The sequence below is a fragment of the Austrofundulus limnaeus genome, unplaced genomic scaffold (genome assembly GCF_001266775.1).
Source record: "Austrofundulus limnaeus strain Quisiro unplaced genomic scaffold, Austrofundulus_limnaeus-1.0 Scaffold22, whole genome shotgun sequence".
NCBI classification, from domain to species: domain Eukaryota; kingdom Metazoa; phylum Chordata; class Actinopteri; order Cyprinodontiformes; family Rivulidae; genus Austrofundulus; species Austrofundulus limnaeus.
Window position 1 is genome coordinate 1,364,339 of NW_013952424.1, and position 25,543 is coordinate 1,389,881.

Genomic DNA, 25,543 nt, shown 5'->3' on the forward strand with positions numbered 1-25,543 from the left:
ACACACACACACACACACACACACACACACACATACACACGCATATACACACATATATAAGGCTGCTATTTTTATTATCAGAAGTCTGAAAATGTCACAAAAAAGATGTAGTAGTTTGTGTAAGTCAGTCAGACTTTTCAGCAACATCTTATTCATTTTAGGTAAAAATAAAGAATTTTGTTTATTAAATATTTTATAATGACTGATTTGTTCAAAATGTGTAAACACTGGAGGTCTTGTGCTACAAAATGTCAAAYATTGGCTCGATAAATTATTAGTGAGAAATTTATGCTAATGAAGAAGCTCACCATGCTTAACCTTTGAAGAAAAATGTTCAGTGTGTTTATGTGTGTATATTTGTGCTGTGAGCATGTGGCTGTATAGCTCCTGTTTCATGCAGCAGCACTGATTGCTTCCACCTTGCCAGTGGACTTGCTATTCAATAAGAAATGAGCGGTGCTGAGCGTATTAGTGTTGCCTCATTAGCTTCTTTCCATTTCTGTTTGCCCTTAATGAATCAAGGAATTTTAGGGCCTGAATAGTTCATTTCATATTTAGTTCTACTCCTTTTCCTTGGATTCGATTAGAACTCCCRTCTGACTATTCATTACAACCGGGTCGTCACTCTGCAGGTTTGTGAAAGGTTTCAGTTCTAATGTTAAAACAATGTTGGTGATTTATTTGTCAGGGTTAAAGGTTCCTGTATCCATTTAATTTACCTCTGTGTTCCAATCCCTGCAAAGCTTTTAATGGTGACAGATCCTAATGCAGAATTACTGTATATGCAGCTGAGGTTAATACCATAAATTAGCTAACTGCTAACTAAACACRAGTTTCATTTATCCACAGAAAGGCAGCAAAACCCTACTATTGCATTAGACACTAAAGATGTTTTTGCATTATAAGACCTGGCTTGGTCTGCCCCCGCTCCAGTCGGCCGAAGCTCTACCCTGGTTGTGTTTGCATCAAGCCGCATTGATGTGGATGGATCATAATAATAAACATGCGCAAGTCTTATCCTGTTTTATTTGTGACACAACAATAATGGACTACACCAAACTCAAAGGAAAAGCACCGAAGATTGAACTGGACCATCTAGCTCTACGATGCGAGGGCAGGACGACAGAACGGTGAACTAATGGTTGCTAATGTTAGCTTTTTGTTATGTAGCTAAACTCGTGAAAACAACAACAACAACAACAACAACAAAAAAAACGTTACAGTCGCTGCAAGCAATCCACGTGAAGTTACTCTCATTCTATTTTGATAGAGGAGTGATCTAGCGGCGCAGAGACATTTTATTTACAAGATGTCAACAAGTTTGTTTGGCCAGTGACAAATTAAATTTTGCTTCTCCTAATTTTTCATAAGCACYGAAGAGCTACTTCAAACCAGCTAAAGAGCTACCGGTAGCTCACGAGCTACTGGCTAGAGACCCCTGTTTAGAACCAAGCCCCACTGTCCCTAATGCGCAGTTACTGGTCCTAAAACTACAAAAAACTGGGTTCTTCTGGCTTCAATCCCCAACAACWTGAGAAGATGTAGACTTTGCTCTATAACAGTCTAAAGCAGGGACATTGAACTAAATTGCTCAGGGGCCAACAGTCCATGGCATGGTAGCACATGTTGGGGTGAACCAAAATACAGGAATTCACTTTGACCTTTCCTTCCCTTGTCTGTGTTGTTGATTGACTGAGGCGAGACAGTAAAAATTGAAGTGATTCAATAAGGAAGCAGAGTAATTCCATTAGAAGCCTGTCCACTGGCCTATTGTCCAGAGCCCATCCAATCTACTGCCTCTAAAACCCTGCTGTAGCGGAGGCGGCTATGTGGTGGAGTATTGTAATAATCTGAAGCCCCGAGCCTGAGGGAGAAGAGAGGTTTGCGTGTTCGTGTGTGTGTGCATTATTTGTTTAATATCCTCAAATCTCTCAACCAAGAGGGGAGCTGCGGTTTCATGTCCTGAAAGATTAGAGCTGCAGTTTGTGCATGGTCATACGGGCCGGTCGTGTCTTCCCTAAGCACCCGAAGCAGAGGAAGGAGAGAGGTCAAACATCTTCAGGAGGGTAACAAAGGGCACAGGGCTCAACTCCCCAATCTAGACTTGACTCAGCTGTGAACACATCTGTCATCATGTGTTTTTGTTGTAGAAGTGGGGGGAAAAGAAGAGCATTTTGTTTAAAAAAAAAAAAAGAAGTTATTCAAGCCAGATTGAGTACATTTGTGTGGTCTTGGCTATCTTTTACTCACGTTGTGAGAAATACTCTTCAGTACCACTACAACAYGTAGCACTCAAACTTCAACACTAATAACTCTATTATTATGGCTCAGTTGGATTTTTTTGGTGAATGTTTGCACGGATGTGTCTAGTGATACATACAATGATAGACAGGAGTTTGCCATAGGTGAGGTGGGCTGGAATATGGTCAGGTTTGGATTTAAGGGACTCCCTGTACCAATGTTCAGCTTCCTCCAGCCTGTTCAGCCTCATGTAGGCCTCTCCTGAAAGAAATCACACAGCAGGGATCAAGGTTAGGCTTCATTAGTTATAGAAAGAAAAAGAAAAACTCAAACTACTCCTTCAAAATAAAGCAATTAAACACTGTCATTGAAAACAGACCAACTGCCTCTAGTGTCTTTATTATTCGGAAAGTCTGCAGCTTTGAGCACAAGTTGTCATTTCTTCCACACAACCGGTTAAAGGTTTTTCCTATTTTAGCTCCTTTCAAAGCCTCCTCTGAGAGGAACCGACCGCTGCTAGTAGGTCCAAACCTGCTCCACTCTTTTTCCTCTGCACCTCTGAGCTCTAAAAAAACCCATTTGTGGGGCCAGGGGCCAGGGGCCTGGGGCCAGCCCCCCCAAAAAAAATAATAATAGCTGCAAGCATTTCATGCAATTTGGAGCTTGGAACTCCAACTCCTGCTTTGAATTGAAAAATCTCCCCTGATGGGAAGCGAAACGTCTTCAACTTCAAAATTTAGGTCCAGTTGTTTTTTTTTTTTCATTCTTTTTTTGCTTGGGTTTGCCATGTTCTGGATGATTGAAAATCATTGTTTAAAGCTGGAACAGATCATGACAGAGTAGAATAGAGAATAATAGACCTTTTTACTTCTCTCTCAGTGGGGAAATTTGCACTGTTACAGCAACAAAGAGAGAGATAGCTCAATAAAGAATAAAAAAAAACTACAGTGAAATAAGTAGTGTACTGAATAAGTAAGTTTACTTTTAAAATGCACTAATTAAAATGTATACAAAAAGAAATAATCATACATATATACATTATATAATATGTACTTAAATAACTCTTCAATAATGTATGAATAAAAATGTGAAAAATACTCAGTTTATTTGAATTTAAGCTATTATATTGGATGTCTAAGGCAGAGGTTCTCAAACTGGGGTCCCTGGACCCCCAGGGGTCCACGAGACATATCTTGGGGGTCTCAAAAATTTTCACTAAAATGTTAATTTGGTTTGTATTTTTAAAAATGCATGTAGAGCAAYGAAGAAATAAAACAAACATAATAAACTTAATAAAATATATAATCCCATGGCATTTAGGGGTTGAAATGACAATAAATTATCTTTTAAAACAGCATGGGGTTTATGAGGGGGGTCCCTGGAATTTTTTTCACCCTTGTAAGGGGTGCCCAGACCCAAATGGCTTGAGAAACCCCTGGTCTAAGGAATCAAACTTCAAATGCGTTACCAACATGAAGTCCAGTGTGGATTAAGCTGAAAACACTTTCAAAATAACATTTTTTTTCCATCTTTAAGTCGTGGTGGATCAGATGGCATGGGCTTGGTCCACAGCAGTAACAGGATAGTCAGATGACGTCAGTTTTTAAAAAGTATTATTTAACCATCATCACACTAATGCAAACACTGCATTCCTTAGCCCYTCCCAACCACCTGACAAAACACACTACTTGCTATCACTCAGGAATTCATGCTGACATCCCCCTATGTCATCAGGATGAGCTTCCAGTAATGTAATTGGCGCTACAATAACAAAAAAGGGAGAAGTGATGGACGACACGGATTAGCCATAATTCCCTTCAAACGGACACAAAGTCTCCAAACATAATTAACTTCCACAGCRAAGTCCAACAAGTGGCTCAAGTCGTGCCTTTGGCTAAAAAGGTAAAGTCCATTTGTTTCACTCAATTTAAAGCTCATAAAAAAAACGGAGAGGCCAAAGCTTGAAATGGTAACAAAGATGTCCAATTCATCAGCAAAGCCTGGGCCAAACTATTCCCACGGCTGCACTGTTTTACACACATCATCGTTGCTTTTCAACAGTTATTGCTAATGTAAAAACAATAAATCCATCGAGTACTTATTGTATATCAGCAAAACCGTTAATTGATGTGTTAAAGGAGCTGTCGCCAAGGTGGTGAATTTCTGCTCTTCCCCCTTTCAGCTGCTGCTTTTAAAGCAGTTTAAAGCGTGAACTCACCCATCATATTGAAAAGGCTGTGTGGCGCAAACTGCCTCGGCATTTTCTGCAGTGCTTCTTTATACACAGACAGGGCTTCCTGTAGCAGCAGAGGAAGATAACTATTGTAAATCATAAAAAACCTATATAGTTTTTTAGTATAACATGGCTGAAATTCAAGTCTTAAACCATTAAAGAGAATTAGATTGTAATAAAACAACAGAAACTTTATTCTGGTACTAGTATTAGCACATTAATTTTACGAATACATTTTTTTTCCTTAAACTAGGTACACTAACCTCCTGCTGGCCCTGTTCATGAAGCAGTTTCCCCAGGTTGTACAGGCAGCTGGTTACAGAGCTTTTGTGGGCATGTGGATCTTTCAGGTTTTCATCGGGAATCTCGGCACATGTAAGGAAGGTGCGTTTGGCCTCTTCCAGGTTTCCCTGGTTCATTAGGACGATTCCTGTGTTCAAGTAGGCAGCTGTGTGTCACAGTTCACAGAAAAAAAGGCACAAATTAATAAAACCAACAAACCAAAAGACCAATGTTGGACAAACGTTTAGACTAGATCATCTATGATTTTCGCTGTGTCAGATTTTAATTAGACAGTAAAGACAAACATCAAACTCTAATATCTAATAATAAACCAAAAAAAAGACTTGAGGATGTGGTGGATCTACAAAGGCCTTAAAATAGGCAGTAAAAAAGAGGGAAGATGTCAAAAGACAGGTAAAGGAGGAAAATAAATAAATTCAGCTTTAAAAAAACAGCTGAAGCTCAAAGATTTAAAGGTATTTTATCACACAGACTTCGTCCTCTTCCCCAAAGTCATCCTTAGCAGTAAACCATGCACCCTTATCTCACACGCGAGCACTCAAGTGTGAGATTATCAATCCCCTGAATAATTGGTCCTCCAGCAAACCATACAAAGAACATTCTTTAGTATTAAAAGTGGTGGCAATGCAAGCGAATACTGTTAGTTCGCATCACATTAACCCAAACAAAATAAGTAATAAAAGAGTTTACCTTTTGCTCAAACTGCTTCCCATAAATCTTTTTATGTATGATTAGCAAAATAAGCCTCCACTTACATGCCAGAGTAGGCCGACTCCCAATGGCTAGTGTGTAATAATGCAGTGCTTCGGAAAAACGTTCACTCTCCTGCAGCAGCAAACCTCTGATGGAGAGAAGAAAATTATTATGTCACTGTAAACTGTTTCTATAAGACTATGGAGACAGGGTAAACAAGCTGGTATCCAAATGATGATGGGTGAAACCTAAGAAGTGAAAACACTGCGAATGCCATGTTCCTTACTCCATTTTGTAATGCTTAAACCCAGTGTGTCTAAACATCAATCATGCCCAAATAGCTCCTCTGTCTTTAAAAATGACAAGCTCCATTTGGTTTTTCCTTCTTTTTGATGCTTTCCCAGTTTCTCTACATCTATGATTTAAGAGGAGACGTAGGGGAGGGGTAAGAAAATAGATCTGTTAGTGGGTTTTTGGCACCTTTGACACCTGCTGTTGCAGGATTCGAAATAGACCCCGCTAACATGACTAATCAAATCAGTCACACAAGGTACAAAGAGCCTCAAGGGGATGCTGAAAGTTATTTTTCTTTCCGTCGCTCTTTTGCGCCACTTCAAATCCTGCTGCATTAGAGCTGTTTTCGTTTGCATTCTGTAACTTATTCCAATCCACCGCCTTCTGTTCTTTCTTCATTCTGAAATTTTCTGTCAGCCTTTCTCGGTCTGCTGCTGCGGCTGTTTTGTATGATAGATGAGAGGAATCAGACTTCATTCGTGTCAAGACTGCGCAAACGAGGTGTGTACGTGTGTGTGTGTGTGTGTGTGTGTGGAATAAGCGCCTCAAACACTCACAGGTTATAAAGCATGTCAGCCATGTTCCCTCGGTAGTGCAGAGCATTCCGGTAAGCCTTCTCTGCCTCTGCCATCTTGCCATGGTTCTTCAGTACATTCCCCAAGTTTCCCCAGGCTACAGGAGACATGTGTCAGTCAAATGTTACAAAATGGAAAAACAAAACTGTATTGGTTAAAGAAAGTATTGAAAAGTGCTTTACTGTTGGCCAAAACTCACATGATTACAGAGACCTGATGTAAACTAACGACGTTGAACCTCACCTTTGGCAGGGTTTACCTTGATCCCAGACTTGTAAAGATTTTCCTCGTTGCTCCAGTCTTTGTTCCTTTGAACAGTTCTGAGGCCATTGAGCAGCACTAGTCCACTGCAAAGACCCAACATTAGGACCTTGCAGCCTCGAGTCCTCAGTCTGATATACAAGGTTCTTGCACCGGCTGCAACCAGTATACAAAAGCCTATGCTGGGAATGTAAAGTACCCTCTCTGCAATTACAAAACCCACATAAAAGAATAGGTTGGTGGCTGGGAGGAAAGGCAATGCCATGATACCTAATGAAAACACTACAAGGTTTGCTGTAGGGGGCAGGGATGTTTGTGGGGAACAGTGGTGGGGTATGGCGGATCCATTCAGGGTGGTTTTTGCCAACCCCAGATCTGTGTTTTGGTTTGGGTCGGGGACATGATACCCATTTCCATTAGTAATAGACTTCCCATTTGTCACATGGGGTTTCCCATTGGTTTCTTTTTCCACTGAGGATGAGGGACCTCGAAGGCCAAACAAAGTCAGACAGACAATGCTGCCATAAAATGCAATGGTGTGAAGGTTCCTCCAGTCGGTTAGAGACCTGACCAAGGGTACGGCATCCATGGACCAATCAAAACTGAGCTTGTCTGGGCAAAGCAGGAGCCAAGCATTGGCAGCAGGCAAGTAGAAGAACGTTAATGTTCGAATGAGAAAATGCGGCGAATCAGCTGCGGGGTTGTCAGAGTTGGAGAAGTTGGGAGGCTTATTTCCCATCCAGTAGACACGAGCTGACAGCAGAATCACTCCCCAGGAAGCCAGTGTGCAGAGACTCAGCAAAACATTGATGTTTTTTTTCTAAAGGAGAAAGGGGGGAAAATGCAAAATCACCACTTACTTCAACAAAGTAGTCACTTATTTTTAATTTACTTTAATTTTTCAAAGATTAGGTTTTAATATCAGAAATTATAGTCCTCAAACTGCTAAAAGGCACTCTTGGATACTTGCACACTGTAATGATGGATGCTTTCGGTAAGCAGCATTATCAGTCATTATAAGATGACATAATCAACTTCGAACTGATTGCGTGTGTATTCGGTGTGGCGAAAGCTTATTACCGAGGTTCACATTCGGTTTGCCAGTGAATTCTTCAGTGTCAGGGAGGTTGTCTTAAGGATAACGAGGAAAAATCCCAAATTCCCAAACCAATGAGGAGAAAGAAATCGAAACACTTCAATAATTTTCCACAGATTAGAAATTCACACTCCCCTCAGCTGTGACCTGGCTGTGGTTGCAACTGAGGGGGGTGTCAATTTGAAGCTTGCACAGCTTTTCTGCAAACTCTTTCCTATTAGCCTGTCAGAACTCCTGCAAATGTGACCGGTAATCAGCTTAGAAATGTGGTGCATTGGTACGTCGATGCTGTTTATAGCTCAAGGAACAATAACATAGTACTTTGTCACGCAACACCTTTTAGTTTTACACTCAAACATCGGAACTCTCTGAAACTACATGACCCATTTACAAACTTCCACATTTGAAACGGCCTAGGCTGAGCCAAGTACAGTCTCGTTTACAGTGCAAATGCTTAGGTAAGCTAATGCCAGAAAATGAAAGCTATCCATATCAAGGATTACGGTAAGAGATTTACCATTGACTCAGTCAGTCTACTGCTGCATGTTTAATTGCCTCTTATTAACAGGCCTGAGATAAAAAAGCCTGTTCTTTAAAAAGGTAAGCTTTATAGGCAGGAAATGAATGCACACTTGCTTGTCCATAAGATAGAAAAGATCCAGGAGCTTAAAGTTTTGAAAACGGAGACAATGTAGAACAATGCTTAATGACTTTGATGCTCAAATAAAGTATATAAATGGGAAGAAGCCTCTTGTACAAAAAAAGGCCAACATTTATTGATGGATGAGCCCATATTGTCAGAGAAGAGAGGAAACTGCCTGAGAAATCCAATTCTGCTTGATACCGGAAGATAAGCAAATTCCAGCCAGAGAGCCATTTGTGGTATTTAGGTAAATGAGCTTCATTCTGCTCCTCGCACTCTTGTCAATTTCCAAATTGTTCCTTAATTGACTTTGGGATCAATGACATCCATCTCAAGCTGCAGCGAAGGGCTGCTTTTTCAGTGATTTATGGCTTCAAATTTGCAAACTCAGCAATAACAAGCTGCACTTTCACAGTCAACGTTAAGCAAGACTTGGAATGTGGTTGTTTTAGATGCAACAAGTCAGATAAATATCCAAATGATTAACCAGTACTGCTGAAATCTGGTGCATTTTTACCTGATTCTGTACAGATATTAAACAAACCTCCAGTTTTTGGCTGTTAAACAATTTCATACAGAACAGTTTCTCTCACCCTTTTAATGAACAACTGAACCAAATATATATATATATATATATATATATACACACACACACATATTTTTTTTGCCAGTGAACATATCATCAGTGTATTTACAGCTTCCTCTGTCTAATGAATTCCTCTTATTTCTAATCGGATTTAAAAAAAATTAATAATAATAACACATTGGTTGAAAGTGTTTAAATATCAAAAACAAGCCTTGATTTTAATTAGTTTCAGTCTTATTGAAATTCTTGGGAGCTGGCTACATATTGTATTCATTAAAACGTTTGATCTTATAAAGCTGCTCCAAGCTATTTCATTAAAATCCCCCTCACACTGAATGCTCCTTTACTAGTTCAGTATGTTTTGGTGGCTTACTCTTAAAAAATGAAAAAAAAAAAAATCCAGATCTGTCCTGAGTTAACCATCTTCTTGTCTCCATTTCTTTTACCCTTTGTAAATAAGTATGCAGTGTTGGGCTTGTAAACACACATTTCTCAGAGGGTGCTTGTCGCTACTACCTCTCAAGTTTATTAATCCCAGAGATCTGGGGTCTGTCCGACACTGCAGCATGGAGGACATTTATAACATGTCAGAGAAAACAGCTGACTTCAAACACGAAGTGTTTCGAACAGCAGAGGACAGAAGCAACACAGCGGGTTCTGAACTTTTCTTGTTGAAGTCACACCTAATAAAAGTGGCTCAAAAATCAGTTTAAAATTAATCATTTGGGAAGCTTTAATCAAAAGCTCGACTTTGGGTCTGGAATTAGATAACTTTCTGTTAAATTGTGTCGCAGAGCTGCATATATAAAATCCATTTATTGGGYTTTTGGTGGGTTTTTACAGTCCACATTCAGCATTTGTGGCAGCTCCAGTGACATGAGGAATTGCGACGAAAGGCAGAATAAGGCATGTGTCCAGTTCTCTTTTTTCTTTTCAGAGCACTAATGCGTTTTGGATCGTGCTGACTTGGCACAAGTCTTCCAAGTCATCAGACATGGCTGGCAGTTAAAAAGGATGGAGCTGATAGAGTAACCCAATTACGCTGTAGTTCTCTTCATTAAAGCCGTGTTGCTGCTGGCAGGGACCATTAATGAGATGGGTCATAGGTTGAACTTTCTGCACGCCATCACTGCAAATAGCTGATCAAAAAAACAAAACAAAAAAACAATAATAATAAAATAAAAATCCACGAATCCATCTGTATTAACTTGATGTTTTAAAAAATTCTATTTCAAGTTTATTTTTCAGAACCACCGGATAGTGCACGGGCTGTAACAAGATTTGAACGAGTTTGTGCAGCTAACTGCTAAAGTAGAACGCACAACATGCCGTCATCTTGCAGGACCACCAGCTAAATAAAAAGCATGCAGCAGAACTTGCGGAGAACATCGTTTCACAGCCGAATGTTTCTGCTGCAGGATAATTGGCCCAACATTCATCAAGCCGTCAGCTGCTTAAACGGAACTTAATCTTTGTGTCTGCAGAGATTATTGAGACGAATGAAGAGGAGGAGTCCTCCATATTTAAAGTGCAACCTGTCGAGGACAACGTCAAATCCCTCCTCTGTCAACGTGCCTCGGCTAAAACATTCTGTCATCTCACTGAAATAAAAAAACATTTCCAAATAAATACAAAATTTAAAATGCCTAAACAGATTTTCTGGGTGCTGTCTAATTCCTGGTGCCTCATCCATCAACATGTTTGCTTTTTTTCCACTACTGATACACCCAAACGTGTTGATGAACAAGCACATTAGGAGCTTATTATCTTAGCAAATGAGACTCATTTTGTTTTTGTWTTTTTCAACAGACTGCAGCGCTAAAACCACACCCTGCCTTCATCTCCATCCATCACTTTCTAACGCCCTCTCCATTTTCTCTTGTCTTATTTGAAATCTCACCTCGATCTGATTAGGGAGTTAATAGAATGAGAAATGAAGGCAGTGGTGGAGGGAGAACATCTGTCCCCATCAGCTGCACACACATTTGCATTTTGTGTGTTAGTAAAGTGCTTGTTTATTTTAGAAAGAACTAATAAAAAGGCAAATTGATTAGAATGGTTTTTTTTATGTTGAACTGACAACAAATCTTTGCTGTTTCTCCACCTATAAACCAACTTCATCAAGCTGATTGTGTCTTGGTGGTAGGATACAGGTGTGTCCAAGCCTCCCGTTCTCAACACGCTCTAAGGCAATCAAGGGTGAAACAGACTTAAAATAGATAAAGGAAAGGAAGTGAGAGCATAGTTTTCCTCTCCCTGGTTCAGTCTCTGTTTCAATACCCCTGTCCCTTTTGTTTTCCCACACATCCACAGACATCTGGCTTCAAATCAAGGAAACGACTGCCCCCATGGTTGGCCTCAGCATGTAACAAGCTCCCTGCCAAGATAACCAGGACTGGGACTAGTAGAGGAGGGCACCGCCAAATTGATAAATGAGCCAGATGTGCCCACAGTGGAGGAACAGGAGAGGGTTGGCATCGAGACATGATGGGTTGGCAAATATGTACTGACCGGTGTTTCTGTCTGGGGAGAAAAATGAAGGCTTTTAGAGCTGCACGATTTATCGTTTAAGCATCGTCATCATAATATACGCATGTGCGATAGTCACACTGTAGTTCCTGCAACGTAGGAGACAAATTAAATCAATGTGTTATCTAGGGACTATACCACTAAACCATAAGTTATTGCACTAAACGGTTGGTGATACAGCTTTTATTTTGACAGGTTGCTTCTGCCAGCGGAAGTGGGCGGCCTTGTGTCAAAAAAAGCTAAAACTTTAATTTTGTTGTGAAACCTCTGGGACAATAAGGGCAACCTTTTTCATAGAAGCATTGTCGGCGAATTAACCTTAAAAATTCCTACAGCCAACCTGGTTGACAGGCTCAACTGACACTGATTTGATKACCTAATATATACGATAATATAATTTAAGTCATTGTATTATTTGATATCTTCATTTAAATTTAAAATATATATTTTAGATACAGTCAATAAATAATATGAAGTAGGGATCCACAAATTAGCATTAATATCGGTATCGGCCAATATTGTTCTTTTTTTTTTTAGAATATTGGTATCAGTCCGATAGGTAAAACTGGGCCCATGTTAACATCCGATATTGATTTCCCACTTTTTAGCTTTGAATTTCTGTTTTGGGAGGGGAGATGGCTGGTTGAGCAGCATCTGCTTGATCATAATAGTGATACTRACGCTGCATAGCCAGGAATAACTGAAGCTGGGAGCCATGTCAGAGGTCTGGTCGTTTATTTACGGTATCAACAAAAGACAAGTGTGTTTTGTGCGTATATGTATAATATAATTTGTAATTTGTAATATCGGTAAATATTGGTCATCGGCCATAACAGCAATAATTATATCGGATATCGATATCGGCTGAAATTTTCATATCGATGCATCACTAATATGAAGCATGCAATCATAACGTGAAAATCTAAGTGAGTGTGTTGTAAATAAGAATACTTGTGGACTGGGATTTTTTTATTTTACAAATTTTTATTTGAAAAAAAAAAAGTTTTTCAAAAGTTTTGAAATTGAGTCTGTTATGCTTTTTTGATAGAACTTCTCCAGCTGTTTAAAACACCTGCTCACACGGCACAGATGAGGCAGCTCCATAATTCTTGATGAATTTGACGACAAAAAATTTGGCAGACACTTCCCATTGGCCATTCAAACAGTTTGTTTGTCAAGCTTTTGCTCTCCTATTTACAACATTTCACAAGTTATAAAGTGTTCTGCCACGTGACCTTTTTGAGAATACTACAACTACGTAAGCACCAAGTAATTATAAACACCTCCAACGCTGGCGATGGTGCGCACGTACCCTGTGCGTGTACCCARAGCGCAATGATCCAGCCTTTTGGCACGTCACCCAGTTCGAAACAGTTCCTGTATCGGTCATGCCACTTTCTTTAGCGATACGCGCACCGACAAGGGGTTTTGCTCTATGAGTTTGACRCTTACGCCGACGCATCTGTGTTGCTGGACCCATCACTAGTAAATTATTAAGATAGATTTATCAGAACATGCAACTAAAGTCCAAGTCCTTTTTTTTTTACATTTCGATGGTTAACAAGAAAAATCAAACAAGGTTTTCCTCTTCTGACTCCAGTGAGTAAACAACTACTAATATACCAATACGCTATACTGTATATGCGTGACTTACAACAGGAGGGAGGGGAAATATTTCAGTTATATACGAGGAAAAATTGAAACTTATTGTGACAAAAGTCAGTCAAAATTTACTTTTACTTTTTTTACTGTATAATACTACTCCCCCAACTTTATGAAGGATTTTTGGGGTTAAATTTCTCACATTACACGTGAATAAATACAGTGAATATCAATCTATAGGAGGCCTCACATAATGTTAAATTGCTAATTGCATTAAAGTTCCAAATCTGACCACTTAATGTCACTAAATCCTATGTACTGATCCTTTAACGGTAAATAAATTTTAAAAACTGAGGTTTCTCTAAGAGGTTTAGAATATTGTTTTAGTGTTTTTCCTTTGCTGTGCAGCTCATAAGTAGTTTGGCAGCAGCTATTAAACTTTGACTCAGGGCGATCTGAAAGACAGGTGTGATATCTGCTACAGCAAAGCCTGCCAAGCACACAGGAGCAAAGAAAAAAAAAAGAAGAAAAAACTCCTCCATCTCCTTCTGTCTTTCATTTCTGATCTCGCCGGATCATTCAGCGCAAACACTTTGCTCCTGTGTTATCGTTCTGCCAAACAAACTCTGGAGTGGCTGCCTCGCAGGTGCAGTAAAGTCTCACGCAGAAGCTTTTCAGGATGTTTGTGACCGACTGCAAAGGGTTACGCAGCAAGTAGAAGTATTTATAGACGTTTCCAGCAAAAGGAAACACTATAAACAGATACTCCTGCACGCTCCGAGCCAGACTGTCCTTGCTCRGTAAACCCAAGGGGACTTTTTATTCACACTACTCGAGCATTTTATGAGGGCCATCGTGTTGGCTGTGGAGACGCTTCTCTGATCAAATGAGGAGCCGCCCCATGTGATGAGGCTTTCCAGTCAAACTCCTGTAAGCAGATGAGTCACTGCGACAAGGTTGTCCTCGGAATGGATTGGATTTGGAAGGGGAACTGAAACCCTGCAGCGGAGCCACATGGTGCGTTTGTGTATTTTTAGACARCTTACCTGACAAATGAACCAAATAATTTAGCTCAGAAGCACGCGCGTTTGTCTACACATTTTTGTCATCTTAAAATGAGAAGAAAATCAAGCCAAAAATAGGCTTTCTTGCTCAAGCTGCTCCAATAACAGCACACACACGCACAAATTGAGGTTTAGATCYTAATTTAGATTTCCTTGCCTGAATTTGCATCTGTTTACTGCAGCAAATGGAAGTTGGTGGCAGCACCATAAGGAAGTGCAGACTTCCCATCCACATGTTTTCTYCCTGTTCAGCCGACTTGAACAAGAAGGGCTTATTTTTCATCCACCAAAAAGCTTYACTAATKACTTCTAATGAAAGCAAACCCACAATTTATGAGCAGWGTTTTCATTTACCTTCCCTAAGAGCAGCAGTGCCTGGTGCAGGCGAAGTCTCTGGAACACAAAGAGGTCATACACAGCCGACACAGCCAGGACGGTCACCCCCTGCTCCTTCCACAACATGCTGGCAGCTGCGCACCACAGGCTGCCCAGCATCCAGCCCCAGCATCTGGCAGCCGAGCCGCCGCCTCCGCATCGCCGGCTCCAAACGGCTCCGTGCGGCTCGTTTCGAAGCTGGCAGTGTCTCGCGTAGCAGAGGAGCGAGAGCAGGAAAAGCAAGGCCGCGCCGACGTCCGCCCTGCCGACCACGCCGGCCACTGCTTCCGTGTGCACGGGGTGGGAGGCGAAAAGCAGGCCGGCGAAAAGGCTCCACGGCCCCCCGCCGAGCAGCGAGCGACCGAGGGTTGTGACGAGGGCTGTGACCAGGCCGTGCAGCACGATGTTCAGCAGGTGGTAGCCCCAGGGGTGGAGGCCGTGAACGGCGTAGTTGAGACGGAAGGAGAGGGTGCAGAGGGGACGGAAAGATTTGTGGCTGCCGCTGTGGGTGAGCAGGGTGCCCCAGAAGTCATCGTACAGGATGTTGGTCCATGGAGTGTCTGGGAGGAGATCCTGGTTTGTCTTGATGGCTCGACTGAAAGATTAAGAAAAAAAAAGATAATTTAAAACTCAAACACATTCTTTTTTCCACATTATTCAGTATAATTATTGGACAATTACAAAGATAATGTCTATGCACTGTATGAGGCAGATTTCCCACCTAGCTAGCTGAATTTAGCTCTCTTGAACATCCTTCAAAAGAGTTAAACCTTTTCTACACTTTGGACTATTTGCTCTCGTTTTTCTTTTTTAGCTTCTTTGTTGCTAATTTTATTTTTCAGCTATTTTTCTGCTCTTTTCAGCTATTCTGCTACTTTAAATGTTTTTGTGATTTTATCAGTTTCWKTCTGCAAAATTAAGCATTTAATGCTTCTTTCAGCTGTGTTCTGCAATTTAAGCTACTTTTAAGCTATTTTCAGCCAATTTGAACTTTTTTAGCTAAATTCACCTTTTTGTGATCATTTCAGCTTCTTAATGCTTAATTTAGCAAATATGTGCTCTTTCTGCTTCTTTGTGCTAGATCCAGCTTTTGGTAGCTACCTTTTTTTTGCTAATTTCAACTTTTTTCACTATTTTACGACAAATTGCTAAAATCTTGCACATTTTTTTCTCGTGCAAAAATCTTACAGCATTAAGCATTCACACTGCATTTTTTTTACAGAAAATGCAAATTATTTAGTTTGATTAACAATATATATTATTCATCATAAACCAGTGGCAACAACTTGCAATTAGCATGTACGTCCACATGTCCGTGATACCTGCACACACACACACACACAGACAGGTGGTTTCACACCCCAGGGCTTAGGGGACATTTGCATAATTAACGGATCATTAGTGAACATTTGTGTACACTCCAAGACTACAACAAATGACACTCACCAGGGGGGGATTAAGAGTGATGAATGGGATGCCCAGGAGCTCTTTTGGGAGAATTCTACACAGAATATAGATTTTTAAATTTGATTTCGGAAGAAATATTTAAAGACAGAAGAACAAAGGATTTCTTTTTCATCCCGGTTGTTTCAGCCTCTGCTGGATGCCTCTGCTTGATGGGGAACTTTAGGAGAGTCTCTTCCACCCCTGGGGACCCTGTGGCTGCTGAGTCATTTAACTGTACCTCAGCAACTTCAGCCTAAGTGAAGGGCAAGGTCCCCCTGAGCTCCCAAATCTCAGGTTTTCTGCTTATAGTGAATGTAAAGCAAAATGAATACAAAGTATCTTTTATCTGAAAGCGAAAGCGCTGCAAAAACTACYCGTGTGCATGGACAAATACATAAAAGCAGCTGAGACAAAGAGCAGTGCCACTCCGTGAACACAATGGATGCAGCTTTTTTTAATCAAATACCATGTATTTGCATGAAACTTTTGTCTAGCACCAAATGCATCATTATTATGTTTGCAAGATTGAATCCTCACTGACCGTTCAATCTCTCTCAGAGTTTGATTAAGGTTTGCAGTGTTTCTTTGTTCATTCATGCCACACCGGGGACAAAAAAGAAAAGGGGCCAGTCTGGGACTTCCTTTGTCTGAAGACTGTAAATCAGAGCTGAGTGCAAAAAGAATGAAAGYCAGGCAAGACTGAGCTACCATCCTGTGAAATGAGATAAAAACGTTTGGGGGGGATAAGAAATAGGTGAAAGTGAAGCTGTGTCAAAAACCATAACTGCTCATTTGAATTACAGAAATGTTTATTCCCTAAGTGGCTGCCGCTCTGCCATCTCGCCATTTCCCAGGATTGTTCTGCTGGAGGAAAAGCAAAGCCGTGTTTCTCAGGCTGCGGAACCGTTCGTTGCTACGTCCCAKGACCCACACATTACATCATTCAGTTTACAAACTGTACTGTACTTCCACCGTGAGCCATTATTTATGTTTTTTTTCCTTCAAAATGCAGTGTGGAAAACGACTCGAGAGAGGCAGGAAGCGAGAGCAATAATCAGCAGTGAAAGTTTTATTTGTTCTTCTTGGAATTTAATGCCTCGGAAAGTGTAAAAACYGGGGGATATTTACAGCCAAAACTGCACCTGTCATGTTTTACGTCGTCTTGTTCCTTAAGGTATTCATTTAGGATGCATTAAAGCCAAACACAGCTCGATCTGCTCTTATCCAGCTCCCCGTGCGCGAGTTCGAGTCCGACAATAAATAATTAAAACATTCAAATCAGAACACTCTTCTTGCTCCTGCCCGCCACAAGAGGATGAAAAGGACTCATTAGTGGAGGGGACTGTGGAACAGGAGGGTCTGTGCGTGCTGTAAAGACCAAAGGAATAAATGGTTACATGCATTCGTCTTTTTTTCTTGTTTTTTTGCGACTGTGTGCATGTGTGGCAACGCAGCCCTGTGCTGACGGCTCCATTGTGGACGGTGGCTGCGGCGGTGCAGATAGAGAGGCCTCCTGTAGTGATTGCTCTTACAGAAGGGGGGGGGTCTTTTGTATTCAATCACCGTATGTGGGGCAGGCAGGCTGCAGGGCGTTCATTCACAATCCGTTAAGTACAGGACGTTTTTTTTTTTGGTCCTTTGGGGTCCTTTCAGTCCACCCCCTCTCCCCCCTCCATTTCTTTTCTTCTCTCCTGGGTGCGGGAGGCAAAATCGGAGGGATTTTCGTCCCATTTTAGAAAGACAGGACAGGAGATCTGTTTTTAATTATTTATATTTTTTTGTTATGGAGTGAGGTCTTTATTCAWCTGTCTGCTGCTGTAAGTGGAAAGTAAATTATCTGCCTTTCAGTGTTTGGGTTCGAGTCCTTTCAGTATGTAAATGAGGCACTCCACTGCCTCCCAGGCTGTGAGCTCACAACCAACGATTTACTGCTTCTCTGTGGCTACCCACAAACACACAATGGGCCTTTTTTTTTTACATTTCGCTTCATTTATTCCTTAGAATATAAAAGAAATACCTGCCACACAAGTCTGACCACCTTTAATTGATTACTTTCTCTTTAAAAATTGAATAAAGCAAATTACCTTTTTAAATGCAAAAATCCAAAATAATTATTTTACAGTAAAAACAATAAAAAATGCACATTTTAGATGTTTAAAACAGAGCTATTCAACTAAAAAAAAGCATTCATACGACGCCCGCGAGGGGACGGGAAGGGGGGGTGTATTTTCTTTTATGTTCCCACACAATACTATTGCGTTACCTTGCATTACTTTAGCGTTACATCGCAATATTTTTGCGTTACCTCGTAATACTTTTGCGTTACCTCACAAAACATTTTGCGTTACCTCGCAAACGTTTGCATTCCCTCGCAATATTGTTTWGCGTTCCCACGCAAAAGTTTTTTTTGTATATGAACTGAATTAAATCAGACTTTTATTTTTGAAATATCCGGTTACCAAAACAGGATGTGTTGCCACAAGTTTGTGAGATTGACGTTGATGTTGCGTGGCTTTGTAACACATTCATTCTGAAGCTGAATTGAAGTAGTAGGCTAACCCGCTAATGGTGAGCAGGTGAATTTGTTAAAAAACGGCAGGCACAACGGTGATAAATGACTTTTGCGAGGGAAAGCAAAAGGTATTGCGAGGTAACGTAATACTATTGCGTGGGAACGCAAAAGAAAAAAATCTCCCATGTTCCCTCGCGGGCTCCGTACGTTTATGCTTTGCAGTTTGGCAAAAAAAAATTAAAGCTGCACAACTGCATCTCCTAGTTCAGAAATGGGCAATTATGACCCACGGGCCATATGTGGCCAACGGGTAACTCCCATCTGGCCCCCCAAGTTTTTTTTCTATATTTTCTATCTGTTCACATAGTTTTAAGGCAAACCTTTGTGTTTTGGCTGCTTAGAGAAGCTTTCTGCCAGGAATGATTTTAATATAAGTTGCTGCTACAACACACTGCACAAAGCTGAATATGAAAAGTTTACTGAAGTTKCAAGTACACAAAYAATAGCAACTTTTWACCAGAACTACRGCCACGCAGGAGTCTGCAAGGTGTGTTACGCTGTTTTATTTTTGTTTCTTTGTTTGCTTCAAAATGATTTGTATTCATACTTAGAGTACAACTTGCATTTGAGCATGAAATATGTTATGTTCTGCACTGTACGTTGATTTATTAAACTGAAAACAGTGGTTTTATTGTATTTGGGTAAATGTGCAGTGCTATGCTATGGTAGTGTGAACAAAAATAATTGTGGCCCCTTTCATTGAAGTTGACCATCCCTGTTGTTTTGCCACAGAAGGGCAACAATGGTTTATTTGTTTGTGAGTGCATTTGAGGGTTTCTTTGTCATTAAAGGCTGATATCTTCTAACAGTTTGGAACCACTGTTCCATGACCATTTAGGTGACAGATCCTAACTCAGCCTTGACTAAAAGATTCAATTACCAAAGCCACATTTAGTCTAATAAAATGTTGGTAATTACAGATTACAGTTTGTGCTCATGCCTAACTTGAGTCTAATTTGAACATCTGGGTTATGGTCCTGTTCTGTCTGCACTGCAGCATGTGCACTGACCACCCTGCCCCACAWAATAATCATCTCCAGTTCAAACTGTCRTCACTTAACAGAATCGGGACGAGTGAAATGTCAGTTTTTTTCTAACAGAGTCCATCCTCCCACTCCCTGATGGCAGTAATGAGATGGATTAGCTAATCATCCTAAAACTGAACTGTTAATGGATACTGGCCTGGCTGTTATTTCATGAACATCATCACCTCTTGCTTCATTTTTTTTCATCCATTTCTCACCCATTAACCTCCATTATGTCTTCCATTCACCCACTACCCCGTTTCCATTAATCCTTAAGCACCATTTCTGCTTTTTATGAAATTGGATGATCATCCTTCAGCTCCTGTTTCCTCTTTCAGTTTTATTATCATCATCATCGAGAACCATACTTGAACCAGCGCTCTGCTTTGGTACTGAGCCTTTTTACAGTACCCCATCTGGGCAAGAACTATTAAGCTTCAATTTCCTTAATGGGCAAACGGAGCTCTAATTAACCACCGAACCATAAAATGGCAGCAGAGAGCTCAAGTTCACACAATGCAAACCTTCGGCTGATAGGTTCGGTTTGTGCAGAAAGATTTACTAAGAGCTGCTGGACTAAACAAATCACCTTCACACAGAACGTGGAAGTTATTAAAAAGCAACAGAAATGTTTTTCAAAAAAAAGTAGTTTAAATGAATTATGGTCAGTGCACCCATATCAGTACTATATAAAATATATTCTGTGACTCATGCTGAGGGATAAGTCTCAGTGGATTAATGATTGTACCTGTAATCGGTTTTCGGATCCAGATTACAGAAGTTTACAGATTTCAGCTAAAGCCATGCACTGGATGAAGATGAAGATCCTACACATCAGTGACCACTCCTGATCCGCTCGTGAAGAAGGTGATCTGGTCTCATTTCTTAGACGCACGCATCACTCATCCATCACACTTCAGCGCCGAACAATCATCCATTGAACCATTAGCGGCTGCTGACTGAGCCCGAATGATTCATTCACTGGCTGATTATCAGCAGCTATGATCCTGTCAGTGTGTAACCACAGTGTGATGACAGAGATGATGATGGAGTGAGATGTTCAGAGAAAAAGCGATGCCAGAACGCCACAGGCTCTATTTTTTTTCTAATAAACCCTTATGTCCTATTTAAAATCCTATCCCTGTGCCTCATTAAACAATTGCAGTGCAGACCCAATTAGGTCATTCATTAAATATTTTCTTTATAATCAACGTTTCGTATCTGTTTAGTTTATCAGTGGGCCGAAGTCTCAGGAAAAAATGAGGGTGTGCTCAAACATGGCACGCCATCCCACTCACCACCGAGAGAACAATATCCCCCATCAACCAGAAATGGCACTTTCCCACACTTGGTCCCACGCCACAGAGGCATGAATATGGAAGGGAAATGGGGGGAAAAAAAGAAATGCATAAAAATATCCAGATAGCATTCATAAAAACTCTGTCCTGCTGCCAGCTGCCTGGTAGTGAAAGATGTGCGCTCGGCTCTGCAGAGGCTCCGCGTTTTTGTGGCATGTGAGATGAAGTTTGACGCTAGCTTGGCAGATTTTCTGCAATAACTTGTTTCAAATGTGTGGAKGCTGAAAAACTACTGTTGGACGCCACTTTGTGTGTTGATATAATTGKGGGGGACAAGGTTTCAATCAGATTTCATGAAGTTTTTGGTGATTTACTATATAATGCCATGAGACAGGATAGAGCTTCTGTTATATTTAGTTCACTAAACTATATTGGGTTTACGTCAACAACCAGTTGACTTTAGGATTATTCCTGTTCAAGATGTCCACCATGGCTGATCATAGCCGAGGTCTTCAACAATAGGGTCACAACCCCTAGTGAGGTTGTGGAGGTACTGCAGGGTGGTCGTGAATTTTATTTATTTATTTCCAAAGTTACGTCTTTACCATTAATAACCATGAACTGAGGCATATTTAGGCCTGTCACGAAAACAACTTTTGCTGTATGATGAATTGTCCCCCGCATTTACGGAAGTTTATAAAATTTTCGTACATTAAAAAAAAAGTTACGAAGTGACCTGGACTGGAGATTGGGAAAACAACACACAGCAACTACTGAACCTTTAAAATTGCTTCCCACCTCCGCAATTTACTCTGCACGAGGCTTCACAAAATATCACCGGTCGCCCTCACTCTGCTTACGCAATTCATGAAAGTTTAATAAATTTTACGTTAAGTTACAGACAGACTGGGAACGGCGATTGTGACAACACACAACTACTGAAGCTGTAACATCGCTACCCACCTCTAACCAAGCTGACATAATTTATTTTTTAAGTGTCTTCCTCTGGCTTCATAAAATAATTGTGGTCACCTGGAAGTTTACAAAATTTACATAGTTTGATTTATTGCCAATCACAACAGACCTAGGCATAAAATAATGTATTTCAGCAGAAATGCATACATTTAGTGAGCACACCAGCCAAATTCTGCTTCACTCACAGCCTGACAATCCATGCATTCTGCACACAAGCTGTAACTGTGCATTTAGACTATGCTGTATGGGAAAACGACTAATCTGCTTATAGCTTTTTTTCAACATTTACTGAGTAACGTTTTGCAAACCAACATATTTGACCCTTATGTCTAAAAACGATGAACATTGAAGCCAGATTAATATGAGAACCTTAGAGCAACAAAAACATTAAAATGAGCTTTATTTTCATCAGGCACTTAGAACTGAGTACAGAGCCAATATCAATATTAGACTTTGTCATTACATCATAAAAAATATACGCTAATGCTACAAAGCATCAACTTTTATCAATTTGGAGAAAAATGGAGGACAATTGCAAGCATTTTTCTTGGCTGATGAGTCCTTATGGATTTAATTGCTGCAATCAAACGAACAAGTTTTCGGATCGTTCCTCTTCATCAGTGCAGACCAGCTGCTTTAGCTTCATCATCATCAGGCCCAGCAGGTCAACTCTCAGCCACACGAGATGAAGTCTCTTCTACATCCCCGTTTTGTCCGAGCCAGACGGTCGGGGCGTTCTGATTTCTTCCGGCGCCTTGCGGCTTTCAAAGGAGGAGAAGCAGACGGCGCTGAGCTCAGGAAGTTTGGCTGCCTCRCGTTTGTCAGGCAACAGATTGGCTTTCATGTCCCCTATAAAGTCATTTCCTGATTAACTGCAAAACAGCAGGTGAGGACCAACTGTGGCTAATGTAAAAGTGACACGCAACAAATAAGACTGCATTTGTAAATTGGAACACAAAGATAAAAAAATCACGATTTTTGCCTGCTTTATGGCCAATCTCAAACAAACTAACTGGATCTCATTATGAATAGCAGGCACTTAATTGAACAAGTACATGCAAAAACACAAATTACATTAAAGAATATTGGTAAAAAGCATTCATTGACTCTGTATTTAATTTAAAAACAGTGATTAATTAGTTTTAATGATTTGCAAACAGCTGTTCAGTGGTAATTAAACTGAGTGTTTGAGGGAGTATAAAAGCCCTGCTTGGATAATGAGAAAAAAAGGCCATCATTATTGGAGTTCTGATACAATAGTTCACCATGGCAACTGGTTTAAAAAAATTGAAGGGAGGCTTTGATTTAATCCATTAGAGTTAAAAGCCTTAATGTGTGAAAGTGCAGACGTTTTTCTCCATTAAGAGCAGTAATTTATAAAGGTRAAATTTCCCTTAAATGATTACATTTCTGATGGAAAACTATCTACTGTATAAAAAGGATTTTAGTCATTTGCATTTGAAAAGCAACGGTTTGAAGTGCAGCAAATTTTAGCCCACTTGACATTTAGAATCAGCCCTAATTATATCAAATTACTCATAACATCACAAAAATCTGTGCATTATAGATTTGCACTGATCATGAATAGGYAAGGTGCATTTCAAACTAAATCACTCAAGTGTGACTCCTGCATCGAAATTTCCACAGACAGAGCCTTTACGTCTGTCTGGGTAACTGATTGCTTTTCTTTAATTGGTCACACAAAAGTCAAGGTGATCTGACAACCCTGCCACCTCAGCAGAAAAAAAAAAGCCGTCTGGCCTGCCGCAGCATTTCCTGACTGATTTGGTCAATAAAAGACTTTGATGACTCCTTACCCTGGTAAATAAATTATAAAGCAAATGATCCCTCCTCGTTTCTCTCTAAACTCACGCATGGAAATTGAGAACCCCTGCAAATGTTTCAAGACACTTTGGAAACTTCCTCGCAAAATCGATTCAATTGCGCTAATAGCTAACGGAGTTGAGTCTTTCCAATTTTCTTCTTCTGGTTGACGGAACAGTCTCCATCCACCCTCCTTCGACATGCCTGTGCGATCCAGCCGCAACCTCCTTCAGCGTGTTACAAAATAAATAATACAAATAAGAAGCCAATCACTCCTCAATTTCCATCTAGTATCGGCTTGACAGTTAATTACGATGTCTGACGGGTAATTACGGGGGGCCTCCACGAGTCGCCTGCAGGCACAGTGATAAATGTGAAGCRTGATTAAAAATGGACAGAGAAACAATGAATAAATCATGGCTGGGTAATTTATTTACAATACCAGACAGTTGTTGATTATAAAAAATAAATAAATAAGAATAAAAAAAACTTGTGGCTTCTGAAGGAATTTCTGCATAACCCATCATTTTAACTGTCTTCCTGTGGCATTGTGTTTGCATCATCTCCTGTCTTTACAAGCAAAAATAAACCAGACAATTTAAACAACAGCTGCATATTTGAAATAGCAGCCTTTAAGTTTTTATTGTTATACAATTGGAATGTTTGAGATAAAAAAGGGAGAGCCAATTGGATTTAAATTTTATAAGTAAAAGGTATCAGACTCTTGATACAAAAACTTGATGAGCACACATCTTAATGGCTATAAAGAGACATTTTAAGCCAGATACTCAATAAAATCAGCAAAATCATCATCTATCAATTTAAAATATCTTAGCTCCAATACCAATGAATAAATAACAATCACACATTTGATGTCTTTTCTTTAACATTCTCCCTCCTTACCTTTTTTAATTAAGTTTGCGTTCTGCTTCTATGAAAAACACTGGCCTAGTTCCACAAAGCAGCGAGTGATGGCACAGTGACCTAAAAAAATGTGCTCCTCCAGCCACCTAAACAGATCTTTTTTAGGCTTTGATTGCAAAAACACATCTTGACCAGATGTATTGTATTTGTATTCTAAACATATTTTTTTTTAAAATATGCAGCTATTTTGAGAATGTGAAGAATCTGATTCTGTACATTATACACGTACTCAGTCTGCAGTGTCGCAGCCTGGGTGGTGAGGTGCGTTTTCCCCCCTGCTTTGACATCTTTCAGTGGTCCGATTCATACGCAGCATTTATAATGGCTAAGTAAGCCACACTAACAGGCCGTAAGGAACTGTATCCAATCTGGAATAGGCGCTCCTTTCTTCTGCTGTGACCARTTGTCACATTCCAGCATTAAGCAGTGAGGAGCAGCAGCTAAAGTGGGGGTACCGGTGGGGGTTAACTCRTCCTAAATCGCTCTTCTTTTCAGAGAACCTGCGCTAATTATCTAGGATCCTTTCAAAACTTGATCTCTGCTCTGTTAAACACGGCTGAAACAACAAAACCATTTGTCTTAAGGAAACCTTAACACTGGAACGAAGCAAGTCCTCCCAGACCTGATCCGTTTGACCCTTACCTTTGGACAAAGTTAAAGTAGACCAAAGTAGTTTAAAAGTACCCTGAAACACTAACAATAAAACCTTTGTCATTTATGAAAGCTCAGTTCATTACAGCCTATAGTGTTGAACAAAAACCAGTATACTGAAAAAATTCAAGTCATTTCCATGGAGGCTTACAAGAAACAAAGATCAAGCATCAAACCAAGCAAAGGGATTCTAAAATATAGAGCTTTCTTTACACAGAGCAGGAAAGTTTAATATAAAGTTATAAAATGCAATGTGAACAATCATAAAAATACCATATGCCCCTTTAGGATGGACTGGAGGAACACGCAGATAGGATTTCTTGAAACAATAAA

At 40.2% G+C, this 25,543-nt stretch overlaps 1 protein-coding gene across 3 annotated transcripts in view; it reads right to left on the minus strand.

The window, feature by feature from the left end:
* The window catches only part of LOC106514751 (transmembrane O-mannosyltransferase targeting cadherins 2), a 43,008-nt gene that overhangs the window by 7,542 nt on the left and 9,923 nt on the right, over positions 1-25,543 (minus strand). For all 3 annotated transcript variants that reach the window (XR_001309917.1, XM_014004165.1, XM_014004164.1), the window contains exons 2-8: positions 14,475-15,090; positions 6,583-7,420; positions 6,322-6,436; positions 5,533-5,618; positions 4,738-4,922; positions 4,460-4,538; positions 2,381-2,502 (exon numbers count right to left, since the gene is read on the minus strand). Coding sequence is in view for 2 of the 3 variants with exons in the window: in XM_014004165.1 (XP_013859619.1) it covers positions 2,381-2,502; positions 4,460-4,538; positions 4,738-4,922; positions 5,533-5,618; positions 6,322-6,436; positions 6,583-7,420; positions 14,475-15,090 (2,041 nt within the window). In the remaining variant the exon portion in view is untranslated. The remainder of the gene's footprint in view (positions 1-2,380; positions 2,503-4,459; positions 4,539-4,737; positions 4,923-5,532; positions 5,619-6,321; positions 6,437-6,582; positions 7,421-14,474; positions 15,091-25,543) is intronic.